General features: G+C 42.0%; 2 protein-coding genes across 2 annotated transcripts; one reads left to right on the forward strand and one right to left on the reverse strand.

The window, feature by feature from the left end:
• The first annotated feature begins 111 nt into the window (after positions 1–111).
• asb13b (ankyrin repeat and SOCS box containing 13b) lies at positions 112–5892 on the forward strand. The gene is made up of 7 exons (XM_080475139.1): positions 112–209; positions 1939–2150; positions 2768–2967; positions 3088–3238; positions 3882–4016; positions 4524–4715; positions 4800–5892. Exons 2-7 carry the CDS (start codon positions 2108–2110, stop codon positions 4946–4948), a joined length of 870 nt encoding a protein of 289 aa, XP_080331265.1. The 5' UTR covers positions 112–209; positions 1939–2107; the 3' UTR covers positions 4949–5892.
• Positions 5893–7548: 1656 nt separating this feature from the next.
• Positions 7549–16214, reverse strand: LOC308117028 (neuroepithelial cell-transforming gene 1 protein-like). The gene is made up of 12 exons (XM_080475620.1): positions 15910–16214; positions 14140–14206; positions 13886–13945; positions 12366–12473; positions 12101–12268; positions 11949–12011; positions 11770–11866; positions 11396–11472; positions 10622–10879; positions 10370–10540; positions 10092–10278; positions 7549–8439 (listed from the first exon to the last, which is right to left on the reverse strand). The coding sequence occupies exons 1-12, from the start codon at positions 16050–16052 to the stop codon at positions 8129–8131; spliced, it is 1710 nt and encodes a 569-aa protein (XP_080331746.1). The 5' UTR covers positions 16053–16214; the 3' UTR covers positions 7549–8128.
• Positions 16215–17525: the final 1311 nt, after the last annotated feature.

Raw genomic sequence — 17525 nt, forward strand, 5'->3', positions numbered from 1 at the left:
GACACTTATCAGTCTGCACTGGGGTTGTTTTGTGCAGCCAGGCACGCTGATTGCATTGCAATGCCCCAAGTTCAATCTGAGACAACTGCACATTTTGGTTGTTTGCAGATGAGCCGACAAGACTGCAATGTCTCAGAAAAGGACTTATGCCTCTGAGGCAGAGAAGAGGAAAAAGAGACAATTTGGGGGGTAAAAGTAAGAGGATAAAGGTACGTTTTCACAACTAATTAGTTTTACAAAAACCATTCAACTATTGTTATTCGACTATTACAGAGTGCAATGTTGGTGCCTGTGCTACCCTAGTGCTTTGAGTATGAAAGGTTTACCAAAAGAACTATGGCCTAAATAACACAACTACAATTACTTCAGCCGATAATGAGTGCAAAAAATTAATGTAAGCCTCCAACATTGTGAATGGTCAAGCTCAGATGAGATCGACATGGTATGAGGGGGCCCAAATTAAAATTTGCAGATGCTTGGGCCAGCACTGCCTCCACATCTTCCCCCGCTTACTTTGCTAGTTCATCTTTATACGGGTGGGATGTTCCTGTTGAACACGCCTGTGTCCTTGCGATTTTTAAAAACTTGAATAGGAATTTATTTTTAAAATTTTTTTGTGGTAGTTATGTCAAATCTACAGAGCCCCGGAGTGGCCATAGAGAAAAAAATAATAACGCATGGGAATGAGATAATAACGTGTTCCTTCAAGTTAATAAAACAAGGGAACAAGAAATATATTTTTATCCGTAGGTAGGAAATAGTAACTCGTGGCCACAAATAAATTCTCTTATTATATTGTAGCGATGGCGGAGCCGGTGGCTGTTGTGCTGCAGTGCACCTGCGCTGTCACACATAGTCAGCTGCGTCGGATATAGAATTTAGAAGCAGTTTCACACTTTTCATCGTAATATCATTGTAACTAACTTGACTTCCAGGTCTTGTATCGCATTATGACCGCAGGCTGAGGTCTGCATGTGGGCTGCGGACACACACACGCTCCGCTATGAGATGCCCCAGTATTTTCTACCCCACAGAACTTCTTTATAATGAAGCAATGCTTTCGTTCATCAGGAACTACAAAACAAACTGCATACTGCTGCAAATTAAGGCTTGGATTTTTCTAGCCTTAAAATGTGCCTTTTAATGGCGCTTCATGTGAAAGAGAACTTTTGTTGTTGATCAGCTTGTGTTTACATAGGTTGCCATTGGAAACGGCTGTAGAGCTGCGTTCTACCATTCTACACCTCCATTCCTCCCCGATGTTGAAGCATTTGATTCAGGCACATCCAGAAATAAAAGCCTCCATAACAGCAAATATGATGGGGATCGAGGTGACATTGGTGAAAAAATATAATGCAAGGGAAAGAGATAGTAGCTCGTAGTTCGTATATTTTGGCCACTGATGACATTATCTTGTTCCCTTGCATTATTAACTTGAGGGAACAACTTATTATCTCGTTCCCACAAGTTATTCATTTGAGGTAACGACTTATTATCCCGTTACAACTCTTTTTTTTTTTTTTCTCTATGGCCACTTCAGGACTCAGTAAATTATTTGGAGTTCTACATTTACATTTAAATTAAATTGTTATACCCCTTTAAAATCAAGATTGCTTTGCAACCCCTGTAAATCTTTGGCACCCTCTGTGGGGGTCGTGTCTCCCTTGTCGGGGATCACATCATTTTCGTATGTATAATAAAATACTATCTTTCTAGGATAGAAAGATAGTATTTTGTTATGCATACAAAAATCGATACAGGATTGGAGTTGTGCTCACAATATATACACATTATGCAAGTTTTCTATACTGTAAATCAACTGAATACATTTAAAGGCATATTTTATTTCCGGTATAATCTCTGAATATGTTATTTCAGTGTAATATTTTCTTACCGCTGTTCTTTGTGAGCCTTTATCTTGGTGACTACATTTCCCAGAATGCACCGGCTCTGTGTTTACATAAGCTGAACCCCGGCTCCTCTCCTCGGGATCCTCGCACCGGCGGCCCAGCGTGTTTTTAAGTTATGCGGCCCTCTCACACGATTTTACAGTGCTTTAAAAAGAAGTACACGTTTGGTTGAATCGGTGTGCTTCACGGAACATGAAATGGAGATCACTCGGGCCAGACCGTCATTGTATGGAGAAATCGGTAAGTAGCTTACAGTTGATGAGCAACACCGACCCAAGACGAGCGTTAAGAACAAACCAGGAATGTATTGCAATGGGGTCGATACATGCCGTGGCTCCTGTTCATTGGGGTTTCTCCCATGCAGACCGCCCCTCAGTGTCCATCTGATGTGTAGATAAGTGAGCCTTAGCGAGCTTCGGAGAAGTTGATGTTAATTTGAGAGCATGACAGCAAACTGTAAGCTCGTTAGTGAGGCCGACAGGCTCTACCTTCTGAACGTTGCTCACCTGAACCGGTCCAGCAAATATAATCTGCTCCAAGACAGAGTGCCAGACGATCCACGGCAGTGGATCAAGTAACACACCCGTTATTACAACCACAGCAGCATTGGAGGGGTAGGATCACATTGTCCATGTGTACGAATCTTAAACACTTAAGATAAAGAGCTCATTCTGCATCTGATACTACTTATGAAATATCAAACCTCATTATGTTGCAGCCTGAGATCTGCCTGAACTGCTTCTGCTTCAGTTGAATTGTGGAACAGGAAGAACCTTGACCTAGAGATGATACCTGATCATGAATCTAGACGGCAGACATCATGACCAGAAGTCATTTGTGGCTTCACGTATCTGCAGCTCATGGCCTGGGATTCTGGACGGACCGGTCTGCGGTGCACGAGGCCGCTGCACAGGGCAGGGCCCTCCAGCTGCAGCAGCTGATCGAGGGAGGGGCAGCAGTCAACATCGTGGCTGTGGACTCCATCACTCCCCTGCATGAGGCGTGCATCCAGGGCCAGACCCAGTGTGTTAGACTGCTGCTGGACGCCGGCGCTCAGGTGAATTTGATTCATTAAATCAACAACATTTCATAAAAGAGCCTTATTGATGGATTCCCCCCCCCAGTTTGATGTGTTCAATTTACTGGTGCACATGCATCTTGTGGATCTTCCCGGCAGGTTGATGCTCGTAACATTGATGGCAGCACACCGCTGTGCGACGCCTGTGCAGCAGGTAGCCTGGAATGTGTCAAGCTTTTGTTGGAGTACGGAGCAACCGTCAACCCCCCCCTGTTCACCTTCTCTCCACTTCATGAGGCGTGCATGGGAGGTGTGTCTCAGTAATTGCAACACTGCACCGGAATGTATTTCATCACTCTCTAGACGTGGCTCGGCGCAGTATTTGCACTGTGTTGCAGTAGGGCGTTTAGGGAGGGGACACTTTACTTACTGAAGTGACACGTCATTCTTGGCTCATGTTCTAAGAAGCTGGACATTTTATTTTAGATCGAGATCTCGAGCAACTTCCACAAAAAACTCTTCCATCTTGAAAAAAGGAACAGAAGCAACTCACTTCCACGACTGAGATGAGATCAGAATGAGGTAGAAATAACTCCCAGTCTGCTCCAAATAAATCAAAATAAATAAACGGTATCTCTTGATCTGGTCTTGCTCAAAAGCAGTATGTTACGTGGTGTTGGGTAAGTTGCTGTTCCTATTTTGCATCAGTCCATTTTTTGTATGTTCTTGCATGTGCCGACAATTAGTGATGACTCAAACTATAATCCTCCAGCACAACACAAAGGTCCACCCACAGTCATGAACTATGTTCACATCCAAACGGCCAAATGGAGCCCTGGTCTGATCAGAACAGTACCACCACTCACGAGCATTTCTCAACGGTATTTTTATGTACTTGTAAGGGTGTCTCGCTTTTGTGAAGTGACCAAATGAATACCTGCTTCTTCCATTAGGTAATTCAGAATGTGTTCAGTTCATGATTGATCGAGGGGCTTTTATGGAGGCTCATGACTGTCACTATGGGACGCCGCTTCACGTCGCCTGCGCCAGGCAACATTACGACTGCGCCAAAGTTCTCCTCAACGCAGGTCAGTCCGGGTTTCTTCTTCAAAATAAAAGAAACAATTGGACCACGATATGGAGGTGGAGAATCTGCCTATGTTTGGGTTGTCCTATTTTGTTTATTTACTTAGGGTATAATTAATTCAACATTTTCTAAAGTTGAAGGGTTTTTTGTCCATCTTATGCACCTGCTTTTGGGGGGGCAAAGGCAGCTTATACTATGGATGGGTAATGAGTCCATCACAGAAAACAAAACCCAGAGATACTCACACTGTACACTTTAGGTGCATCAATTCATTTTTTACCTTAACGGACTAAAGGAAGAAACCAGAATATACATGATGAACATGAAAACCCCACAAAGAGAAGCTCCAGCCGCTGGTTTGTTCCTTATTTCTCTCTCAAGTTACAGAATCAAGCTTTTGTTTGTTGCCTTTATTTCATATACCCTTCAGGTGAGAGTGGTAGTAAATCCAGATTCCTAATTCAACATTAAATCTTTCCTCACTCAGACTTTATTTTTTCCTCAAAAGGGGCAAATGTGAATGCAGCGAAGCTCCATGAGACGGCCCTCCATCACGCAGCCAAATCAAAGAACATCAATCTGATCGAGCTTATGGTGGAGTTCGGGGGGAACTTGTACGCCAGGGACAACCTGAACAAGAAACCCATCCACTACACCAGTCGGGGGTCTCCCTCCTACCTCTGCCTTGAGTTTTACGAGAGTAAGTGAGTGCACATTGGGTGTGCATCCTGCCGCTATCGGCGCATCGGTTAAATATATCCTCTGGTGGTTTTTTCTTTCGCAGATACACCTCTCAGTCTGCAGCAGATCAGCAGAGTCGCTTTTAGGAGGACGCTTGGCTTGAGACCACATGAAGTCATTTCCAAGCTGAGCTTGCCCAACCGCATCATCAGCTTTCTTTTTTACATGCCGCCTCAGGTTCTTGATATTTAATGGTCTGTGACGGAACTCCAGTGCAGCTGTTGGGAGGTCAAATGCTGCCTAGGTGCTTCTGCAGGTAATTTGTTTGGTTTCTGTCAAAAGAAATTCACACAATGTCATGCCGCAGAGACGTCATAACGCCGCCAGAAGTACAGAGAGACTGAAGCATTTACTGAAAATGTTGTCTAACTGCTAAAATGAAGAGATTTTAATTATCAGGGATCAGAGACGTAGCTCGCAATCTGTTATCCAAGACCGTGGTGAACAATTCAAGATCAGGTTTTTATTATTCATTTACACTCTTTCTTCTTTGCTCCTCCTCTCCTGTTGGTAGAAAGAAAGAACCCCCCCCCCCCCCCCCCTTCCCTTTTTTTTTTTTAACCATTTAGCAAATTAAGTACAGTTCGGAAAAAAAACAACAGTTGCCCATTATGAAAGCCAAAATATCAAATGACCTGCTGTTTTAGGTTTCACTCCACCAGTGAACAGGTGGCTGCTTTCTAATGGCTCAGTGCTGCTGGGTTTGATCCTCTCCGTCTCACGCTTACCTGCAGCGCTGGAACTCAGGTGCTTCCCGGCACAGCTCCTCTTGAGCAGAGAGCTGAATAATCACAGTGCGAAGGTCCTTTGTTTAAGTGATAAAGTCAGTTCTGGTCAAGACGTTTGACAGGCTCTTTGGAAGCGATGGAAAACTAGATTGAATGTAGGTGGATTGATCTCCTGAGAGGGATTGCACATTTCTTTGTCGTTATGGAGTATCTCGAGTGTTATAATCGTACACACTGCTTTTTGAAGCGTACAACTGGATGGTACCTGTGGGTTTAATGGCTAGAGTTAACTCGTTGTATGTATCTGTAAATATTCTGTAACTACGTATTTGTAATGTATATTTGTAAATAATACAGATTGTCCTACCTCTATGAAGTTGATGTAAATAAAATAGACAACTTAGACTATTTTGAAAAACACTATGGCGTCGTTTCCCTCCAACCATTGTGTATGTACCTACTTCATCACTTCGCCACGTCAAGTCACACAGGACAGAAAGAAAATCAAACCGTCAATAGATGAACAACAAATATTTTGATAATCATATCTTTTGGGGAAGAAACAAAAACTATTTACTATAGACGACATGTCCTTGATATTTTTTTCTTCCTGGTTTAAAACCGATGATTCTTGTCTGGTTTGTGACGTCCCAATCGGGACAAGACAAGCCCATTCAGCTGCGTGTCAAGCTTTAGGAATCACTGGACATGTATTTCACCATTTTTAACGGGCTAAACGAACCAACACTCAGGTAAGTGAATGAATAACCATCAGTAGATCTTTTTGGTTTCTCTAATTTGTTCCAAGAGAGAGATGATTTTCATATGTATTTAATTTAGTTTTGTAACAAAGATATTGCAGATATTCCACATTTGAGATGGACACACTCCTGTTTTCAGTCCTGGATGACCTTTGGTTGGGTCACTTGCTCCATTTCATTTGGCACAAGTCTTTACACACCTTAGAGCACCTTTTGGTGCTTCTGTGGCCGGTGAAACAGCCACCAGGAAGCTGGAGGGGAGGAAGGAAATACACGCACCGGGTGAAGATAACGTCACTCCAGATTCAAAGGTCATAAAGGTTCTGTTGAGCTGAATTAATCAGAACATGCAAAAAGTGAGGAAGTGATAGACATGGGCGGTAAGGAGAATTTGTTTTTGTGATTATTATCCTGTGGGGACCTTTGGCAGCATGTAAAGCATTAGGTTTTGTTTGCATTTGAAACTGGACGTGAGCTCTCATATCTTCTGTAAGTCACGATGCATTTCATTGGACACCGGTTATGAAAACACAAAAATGTTTACAGCGATGCTTTCAACTCCTGAAATCTGCTGCCTGCTCATCCAGGTCCTAATAGATTGAGCTAAACATCGATTTTCAAAAGGACATCCTTTCTAGTTTCTTTCGCTGCCTAATAAAAATCCAGACACTTTCTGTGGTTTACGCAGTTTGAGAACACTCCCCCACATAAAGTTGCGTCAACACGTTGAGATAGCGTGTGCCCAAAAGATTTCTAAGCATACTTACTCAGTTTAAGATTGAAAACTAAATGGTACAGCAACTGTTCAACCCTTATTTTCCTACATGTAAATTCTGCTTTGCAAGCATGTAAAGTTAATATTCATGCAAATTGTAGTCTGAGTATTTTGGATGACAAAAACAAGGTCGATCACAGTGAAGGTTAAGTGTGACAGTGCGGGAGTCCGCACTTGGTAAGAAGTCAAAAATACCTCTGAACTACATTCAATGTATCAAATTGAGGCTATAGCCATGAACTTATTTCAGAATTTAACCCATTTCCATGTGACATTTTGAAAGGAACAAATGGTCAAAACGACTTTGTGTGCATTTCTTTTCAAGGCTTGAGTGGCAAACATGTTTGCTTTACAAGTGTTGCAACACCGCTGCTGAAAGTTCTGCCAAAAGATAAAGGAAGTGACTAAAGGACAAAGTACAACCGAGAAGATCCCAGAATGTCGCAATACAAGAGGCAGGTCATAATTATCACGGTTGCACAGAGAAATCTCGAAGCACAAAGACATGGTTTTATTTATTTATTGTTTACCCACAAAAGAAAAAGAGGCTGCTATAAGCAGGAGGTTTTTTTTTTTTTAAATACAACTGCTGCTTATCTGTACAGGATTGTGGTCTCCCTCATGTTCTGTTCATTATCTAGGTAGTAATCTCAAACATATTTACGACCCCCCCCCCCCCCCCCCCCCCTCCCCCACGGCTTCCTGTGTATGGCTGAAACATCTTTTTCAGTTTTCATGACCCCTTAACTTGGCACAGACAACACAGACACAGGTTAACAGACGACACTTAAAAAAAATCCATAAAAGCTACAAGAGATAATAAAATGGTTTCAAGACAAAAAATTAAAATCCCTAATTTCACAGGAATGTAGGTGCTGTAAACACATCAGCCACCCTGGCAGGCATCACTTTTTGTAAACTAATGACATTTTACAGACTAAAATCTGATAAACATTAGGACGGAAATGATTGGGAAGGTTTTTCAGTGCAGCAGTTCCAAAGACACAAGCCGAGGAGCCAGATAGTGGTTGCAGGAGAAATTACACAAGTGAGCAAACCGGATACAAGTCAGCATGTGTCTGTCTGAGGGGAAACTCTGGCGAAATGTCTACACTCCAGTTTCTTTCCTCTTAAGTGAGCCTTGTAACTTCTGGTCCAGTCTGGTTTTGGAGAGCGTCTGGGGCCTGAGTTTAGGCCCGGAGCTCGGCGGCGGGCAGTTCTCGTTCGTCTCTGCGTCGCAGATGGCGGCCGAGATGGAGGGCGAGCGGCGCTTTTCTGGCGACGGGACCCCGTGCTGCTGAGCCATGGCGGTGCGCAGGCCGTTGAGCCACTGCTGCTTGTGGTAGATGTTGCTGACGTGCAGCGTGTGAGACTGGCCGTGGGAGGGATCCAGAGAGCTCACACGGAAAACATTCTTCGCTAGAAGGGCGAAAAAGATGGAAAGAGAAAGATTAAAGTGATAAGAGTTTTTTTATTTAAATTACTTATCAAAAGCATTTCCTTGAGAATGTTTCAGGCATACATGTTTCAAGGATTATGAACTTATGTTGCATTCTGTCCATAGTTTCTTCTATTTCATCATCATCGTCAAACAAACTGGTACGGTTTTATCACAGAATAGCTCAAACTGAGTCCAAAGTCAAATATTTGATGACTCAGCAGGTCCACTCGTATCTATAGTGCATTGTATTGTGCTTTTACACGCCGCTGAGCCCAAATAGGTTCAATTCAGTCAAAACTACTCCCATAAATGCAAGGAGGAGCAGGCAGCTCTGTGGAAAAGCTCCAATAAAATTACTGAACACAAGTGACTAAGCCACAAACAGACCGAGAAGAAAACAAAGCAGGCCGTGACAACAAAAGTTAATAACTATTTTGCTTTGCTCCTATCAAATATGTGAAAATCTTCAATCTCATAGTGAGCAGAATGGTGGCGAATTACAGGAAATCTGAGTTTTACCCTCAGTGACACTGCAGTGGGTTCAGTTCAACAATAGATTGGTTGGATTCCTGCCTCAACAGGGAAGTGTTATACAGCTCATTGAAAAGAACAATCCTCCGGGTTGACAACACGCACATATTGATCTCTACTTTATCAGTTGCTTTGTGTACGGCAGTGTACCTGCGCTTTGTTTTATGTGCCTTTCAGAGCGTGTTTCACAGGGAAAGACAAAGACCTGCATTGAGGAAAATAACAAGGTAGTGGTTCACAACCTCTTTTCCCTGGAGCCCCGACAACATCGGCGCAGACACATCCTTCGGCCACCCACTGTGCTCATACAGGCACCAGGGGTCAATGAGCAGTGAGACGAGTATGAAACCGATCTGAATAATGAGCCCCAGATTTCAATGCGGATGAAATCGTGAGTGAGGATCCTGATAACGTGGATCTGCCCGTCAACATATTACAAGAGAATATCTTCAGTGAGAGCAGTGCACATCCCATAAGTTGGACTGAAGCTGAAGGCTGAGCTTTCCTTTACCAGCTCACCATCTCAAAACCTGTTTGTATCCCTTGGTAATCTCCCGTGACATGTATGTGCTGTTGCTGCTCTTAGAGCACATGGATTTTAACAGATTATTGCTAAATAAACACAATTTATGAGGTTTTATTAGCCATGGGATGGTCAAGCAACATCGTAAAATCCAGGTCTATAGGGGTTAATCAGTGAACCATCTGTGCAACTGACTGATGATTTGTCCAGCATATTTACCGACGTAACACTGTTATCTGCAGGGTTTGAATTTACAGCATATATCTGATATATATATATATATATATCTCACACAGCTCAGGAGGATGTCTAGAGAGAAAGATCACTTTCAGAAATGTAGCTCTAATGACACCAAAAGTTTGATTTGTGGCAGCATGTGTATTTTCTTTCTTCCATTTCCTTTCTTTAACGCTGGAAAAATATATGAAAAGTCTTTCATGAGCCGGGATGACTTAGGAAAACACAAAACTCAGATTCATACTGACATAAAAGATGGAAAAGCAGAAAATGACACCGGTCAGAAACCTCATGGAAAAAAATTAAATAAAAGGAGCTCGGAAAATGTAGCCAACCCACCTTTCTCTCCATTAGTGAAAGCCCCTCTGAAGGACCCCCCCATGCGGATCTCTCCATCCTGCAGGTCCTCGAGAGCCAAGTCCCGGACCGGGATGGGCTGTCGGTACACCTGGAAGCAGCTCCTGTCATTCCGCGTCACCGGTCGTGTCAGAACCAGAAGCTCGGAGAAGAGAAACACGTGCAGCCTCTGCAATGAAGCGTTAAAACAGAGTGAAACTCTAAAGACAAACTGTGGCGCTGATCTGGTCATAATGAACAGATAAGGGACGACTTCTCACCGAGCCACTCTTGTTTCGCAGCTCGCCGTGACATAGCAGGACCTTACAGTCATCTATGAGAGGATCCCGCTGCTTCTCATCCAGGAAATCAAGTTTATCTATGTAATACTGACACTCGGACTCTCCTTTTCTCATGTTGATATCAGACAGAATCTCCTGAATAATAGTGATCTGCATAACAAAGAAGACACCATGAACAGATTCATAACCATGTGCAACATTTAGCAACTTCACTGAGTGTAGAAAACCTACAGCTCGATCCAGACTGGTCACGTCCGGGTGATCGGGTGGAGTGTGTTTGAGGATCTCTCGCAGCAGCAGCGGGTATTTCACCAGGCGAGAACGGGGGATGTCAAGGAAGCTCCACAGATCCAGCTTCCTGCTGAAGGGGGACTCCAGACAGCGCTGCAGGAAGTCCTGGACACGCCTGTCCTGCTTTTTCTGGTCCAGCAGGGCTTTGGCTGCCAGCTGATTGCTGCAGTAGTTTTTGTAGGCTTTCAGACCGGGCAGCTGGGAAGAAGGAAGAACATTCAGACACGGATGAACCTCTTATTGTTCATACATGAAACGATTTCCAACTAAACCTTTAAAGCTGAATTGCAGAATCTGTGGACAAACTATTTGACTGTTAGTTCAGTGAACTTGGCGATTGAGTGCTTACATTAACCAAAGTTTAAAAAACACGTTTTATGTTAAATCGGTCAACTTAAAGGATTGCGCAAGTCTTGGCCTCTATCTGTGCCAAATGCAGTGATGTGGTGCACAAATTAATGCCGACTCTCTCCTGCATGACAGTCAAGAAAGTTAGACGAGTGTATTGTGAGCCACATGAAATCCCCAAAGCCAATCCATGTTGTAGTTTCAGCAGATGAGCAGGCTGACTCTTGGCTATGTAGTGGATCTTCATTTTCTACGATCTAAATATGAAAATTCATTTAAAGTGATGTTATAAAGTATTATATAACTGCGTGCAGTAAAAGCCCTCTTCCATACGGTCAATGTGTTGTAACACTGTCGTATACACACCCAGTCTATTACGATCTGTCCGATCTGATCGACTGTCCCATCAGGGCCCGTTTCCTCCGTCAGCTTCCTCAGTAAGTCTGCAGATCACACACACAAAAAAAGACTCTTACACACACATTAAACAGTTTAAATGTATCAGAAAAGATTCGAACATAATGGAAAATGTATTTCGAACTATGAATCAAATCATACATTTTAAATTGTCTTACATTTAAATTGAAATATGTTTTAATTGTTTTGTAGATTAATGATCATCACATTTTTTTTTTAAATATTTCATGAGATCTTTCTTTTGAACCGGAGGCCAAAAATATACAAATCTAAATTTAAAACAAGATGCACCTGAAGGTAGAAGAATATTAGAAACCGCTCACCCTCGTGGAGAGGAATATATGCATCCAGGTCCCCAAAAATGTGAGCCAGTTCCTCCTCCGTCATGATTAAGAGCTTTAACATGGGGTCATGATATGCCTGAAAGAAAGTGGAGCAAGAGTCACAAGTACTGGTAACACCAATTTTTCTTCCCGTTTTGGAAAAAAAGAACTTTCCTAACCTTCCGTGCGAGCTGGAGATCTTCGATGAGATCCTGCTCTCCTCGGTAAAGTTCAAATATAGCCTGCAGAGTGACAGTTTTCCGTGAGTAAAACCACAGCAGAGGCCCTGCTTCTCTACACCGTGACTGAGAAGAAAGAAGGAGAGCCCCACCTCTTGTCTCTTGATCTCTTTGGTGGAGAACGAGCTCTTCTGATGGACGTCCAGTGTCTCCGACCACAGCGTGCTGTTCCTGCGCTTGGTTGGAGTCGGACCTGAAGACTTGCCGCCAGCTTTGAGCGACAAACCCGGCGATCTGTTGTCCCCGCGTAATGACATTGACTGCGAAAACCGAAACATAACCCACGCGCGTTTAATAGTCGGCAATACTTCTTATTTATAGTATAAAGGCCAAGTATCACAAGAGTCCAAGGATTACCTGGATAGTTTGTCCAAAGCGTCGAACTGCTCCGTTCTTTGAAGGAGAAATCAGATTCACAAGGGATGTAACTTTGGCCAGAGGTCGCACACGCTTGTTCGTGGGTTCCTGAGGATCAGAAATCCGCATATTAAGATCATACAGTGTAGTGAATAATATTGATATTACATACAATATATGGTGTCAAAGAAGAACACAAGGACACATTGGTGTGTGAACGTGATGTTAATGTTTTTATTGTGGATGGATGGCGCATGCTTCATGACGCTTTATTCTTGTGCATTCACGTCGTCGACTCGTCGGTTGCATTTCAGCTCGCGTTTTCATGGAGCAATCAACACACAGTGTCTTCACATGTGCTTAAATTACTATGTGCTTTTGGGTCATGAAACAAGTCAAAAGAAAGAAAAAACAAAAAAACAAAAGCGGATTAAGGTTACACATTTTCATTATGCCCATAAGTGACACTAATCTAACTTCTAAACATTTCAGATGATAAACAACTTTACTCAGGGGCTAAGATGCTCCAATATATGAGTTCTTTTTGAATCCAACGTGTTGAAACTGTGGGGAAACCCCAGACCTGCTGAGAGTTAAAGTTAAAAAGAAACACAGCATGTACGTGTATAGGCATTTGCGAATAAAAAGAAAGATATGCATGTATCAGTTTCTATTAAAAGCCAAAATCATGCAGTCCAAGGATCAAATAATATTACAGCAATCATTTCTTTTTAAATATCGAAATTTAAATATTAGTTGTACAATAATGTATTAATGTGTTACTTTGAGGCAAGTGTGAGCTAAAAGTGCCACTTATCCATCGAACAATACAATCAGGAAGGCTTCTAATCAGGTTTTCATTTTACTCTGCAAACCAAAACTGTGTGCAAATGTACTGAGTTATTGGAGTATTGTTGGTGGCAGAGTAGAAAAGGTTGGGATTTTCATTGGCGTGACCAAGGTTTAAAAATGAACAGGTAACAGCAGGCAACTTGAGATGGTTTGAATGAGTGATGATGAGGTTTGTGGACATATTAAAAAAAAAAAAAAAAAAAAAAAGGAAGTTAGAGACGGAGCAGAAAAAACAGAAAAGAGGAAGAACTCAGATGAATTGATTGAAATGATACCAGTAGAAGATTAAGACATATTAATTTTTAAATTAGTAAGAAAAAAATATTCTTTTCTTTGTAGCTTTCCCCATCACAACAGTCTATTTTTGCACAGTTATGAATATGTTTTAGAAAGTTTGCAAACCAGCTGATTGTATCCACCCTCACTGTATGATTCCAGCAACACGGTTGAACAGCTCAGATTTTTTTTTTGTCCACAAATTATTTCCTCAGACTCTGACTCCGGCCGTGAGAGACTGAGGGAGCGCAGGATTATCCTGTGCTCATAACACACAAGAGCAACCACGGCTGTGTGTGGCGAGAATCTGACTCATTCAGAAGGATTAAAGCTGGCTGCGAGGAAACACTGGAGGCTGCTTACTTGACTGAGGAGGCTGGCCTAACGCTCACCTTGAGGTCGAAGCTGGACAGACTGACCGTGTCGTCGTCCTTCTCTTTGCGCTTTCTTTTCTGCAGCAACAACAACAACAACAAAAAGTTATTCTCAGAGTGAGATAAATATTCACGCCATTGTCATTTTGCATGAATCACATCACGGAATTTCGAATTGTCTGAAAGGCAGAACCCACGATGGCTGTTGCGCAGTCCACAAAGAGTGTGAGGACACGACTGAGCGGTCAAACAGGGACTGAATTTTTACTCACTAAAGTGAAGTCCCACGGAGTCCCCGGAGTGAGAAAAGTGAAGGAGCTGCCTCTTTGCAGAGGAGGTCTGTAACAAAACAAGATTAAATCAGGTTTTTAAAATCAACTTTATTGTATCCCGACAGCGAGTTGAATTGTTGGACACATTTATCACAAGTCAGTCAACTTTATTCAGTAAGTGTTTAAAAAAGGAAGTTATAGACTCAGAAGAAGAGAGCTGCTGCTGCAAAGTCAGTCACAAGATTGCCACTTCATGTATTTTCCTTCCATTCGTGTCCTGTAATGTTCCTAAATATGCCAAACTTTTGCACGACGACTGAGGGTCACTAATATCTAAAACCATACAAGGAGCCTTTATTCAACGGCTCTGTGTTTCTGCTGGAAGAAAAAATTCAACTTTTGTGACAAAACAATAAAGCTACAGAGACTTGACACCCAGAGGGTGGTGTCAAGGCCAGGGGCAGCTGCACACCCTCCCACACAGCCCACTATCTGTGCTCAAGATGTGAAAGCTTAGGCGCAAAAAGCAGCGCCCAAGTTGAATTTTTCTGCACGATCCAAGTCATGAGTTGTTGGCAGCATCATGGGAAAAACATAATGACAAACAATCTGAATAAGCTGACACACCTGTCAGTTTCTATATGGAAAACAAATCATGAGAATATTTGTGAAGTTAATATGTACACAGTGGTTTTCAGTTTTTTTGCAATTATCTTCACCCCATTTGCAGATTTGTGTATCTCATGCAGTTTTAGATAAAAAAGTGTTTCTATTGGCGCTATATGAGCTGCATGACCAAGATACAATCATACGCAATAAGGACAACAGAGACTGCCGTAAGTGAGAAAAATAAATAGATGGGTTATGCATTCAAGTGAAAAGTCCTTAGATGAAGAAAAGCATAAAAACACATTTATATATCGTGATGTATCTTCAAATTACTCATACATATCTGAATCATTTCTGTTTCATATGAATCACGACTGTTCTAACAATTCCGATCCTTTGCAAGCTGCTGACTTGTTATAGACGACCAACACACTTTGTCAACTTGGTTTTGAAAACGGCATTATAAGTTATAAGTGCTGGACAGTGGTGGTGCGGTTACTTTTGCTTCACAGGGTCAAGGGTTTGAGTTTCTGTTTCCTCCAACTGTCAAAGAAAACATGCACTTGAGGTCGACTGGCGACTTTGAAATGACCCATTTGGATGAATGTATGTGGTTATCTGTCTCTCTGTGTTTACCCTGTGAAACCTGCCTACTGGGACTGGCTCCAGTGTCCCGTGATCCAATATGAGATAAAACAGTACAGAATGGATGAATATGACTAAAGCCAATCATAAAGTAAATTAATGTAATTTATGGCTACATACAACTAGTTCAACATAAGTTGATAAGAATGATAAGTAATGACAGGTTTCTCACTACACAGTTAGACTGTTAGTTCCCAGTCCACTTGTTATTTTTAATTATTTGTTTTTTACGATACATATTAAACTGATAAATAAATCATGAAATCCATGCAATGCTCATCCTTATTGGATCAACCTTTAATTTGTTATGAACCTCATCAGTGACATCTGGGACAACCACATGCGAGTGGCCAGATTTCCGAGGGACACCTGAATGCACCACATGCCAGTTAAAACAAGCTCCCACAGTCGAAGTCTCGTAAACAAATAACTCCAGCACCCCACTAAAACCCACATGAACGACACGTTATTCAATCAATGTGTGCATAATGTGTCAATTTCTCAGGATGTACGTACTTTCTGGAGTTATTTCTACGCAGAGTTTGAGGAGACGGCTCCACAGCGCTGATGATACTGGTTGTAGACGTCCTCGATGACACCCTGCGAAGAATCTTCTTTCTCTCCGCCGTTTTCTCGACAACTTCCTCGTTTTCTTCCATTTTCCAACAGGATTTTGTTTGATATCAGCTTTAGTGAACTGTACCTTTGGATGAGCCAACCGAAAAGAGAGTCCAGACGGATGAAAAGTGTCCCGATGTGTACAAAGAAAGCAGCAGATCACAACAGACGCAGCACGGCGGAAGTTTGAATATGGCGGACTCTTGGAAATGGACCAATCAGAGAGCAGGTCGGAGCTCCGCTGCTCTGGTACTGGAGAAGTGGGCGTGGCCAGTGAAAGCCCTGTGAAAGAAGCTTCACAAATGTGGTTTATCAAAATGTAATGTTTTCACAGATATTTTGTATTTATACTTTATGATTGTTTGTATTGCATGCGTGCATATTATTAATCTAAATCCCAATGCAACAAATTTAAACTTTTGAGTAAATACAATCCTGCATTTAAAAGTCTCTTCTTCAAATGCAGGATTGTATTGCACAAAAGTACACAATAGGTTTAGTGGTTGGCGTTCTTGCCCATTCTTGCCTTTTGGCATGATATCTGTGCAACAGTTCATGTTAAGGCTGGTCCTTCTGTAGGGCGTTTGCACAATTTAATATATTAGCTTCTTTTCATTGGTTGAAATGTTTCCTTTTACTTCTAAAGCTTTTAACAACCAAGCTCCATCCTATCTCCATCATAAGAGCTGTTTGTCCTATTTTACCCCGGCAGAATACTTCGCTCTCAGAATCCTGGAGGTTTATAAAAGTAGATTGGAAGGCACAGTATTTGGCTGGCTCCTCTTATGTGGAAGCAGCTCTCAGTTAAAGAGGCTAACACAGTCTCTACTTGTCAGGTTAGATTTAAAACATTTCTATTTAGTAAAGTTTAGTTCCAGCTGAAGCCACCGGGACTACTTTCTAGTAAAGCTGCTAAAGATTTAAACTGCTGAGAGATCTGCTCAGAGCTTCCTTCCTTTTCACTCTGTATACAGTGATGTTTCACATTTCACTGGCATTCTGTCTTGCCCCTGTAGATTGTGCTCTCCCTCTTTAAAGTCCTGGAGGCTCTCTGACAGTGGAACTGGAGGTTTGTGGTCTGATCATTCTGCCCTTAGCACATCTGCAGCAAGTGCTTCTATATGAATCCACCTTATTCATATATGATTTTCCTGCATACAGTGGAGCTTAACCTTCTGTTTCCTGTTAAATCATTGCCATAAAAATTCATGACTAGATTCAATTTGTTCTGGAAAACTATTCAATTCTAAATCTGTTCTTCAACCAACAAGTTTTACATAATTTACACTATATAATTTAGCATTGCTTTGTATAGTTTCCTTCTGTGTTCTGAGTGTAAACCTTGCTGCTCCTTTTGGCTAATGAAAAGTGTTCAGTACATTTTATTGCAAAGTGGGTTTTTTGGAACTTTATTTGGTTACAAGTTGTACTATGTACCTGCAGTCTGTAGGACACACAACACATACAGTGCAGTGAGTTGGAGAACAGCAGTGGTCCACAGCTTACTTCAATCA

This window comes from Lipophrys pholis, assembly GCF_963383615.2.
Source record: "Lipophrys pholis genome assembly, chromosome: 11".
NCBI lineage: Eukaryota > Metazoa > Chordata > Actinopteri > Blenniiformes > Blenniidae > Lipophrys > Lipophrys pholis.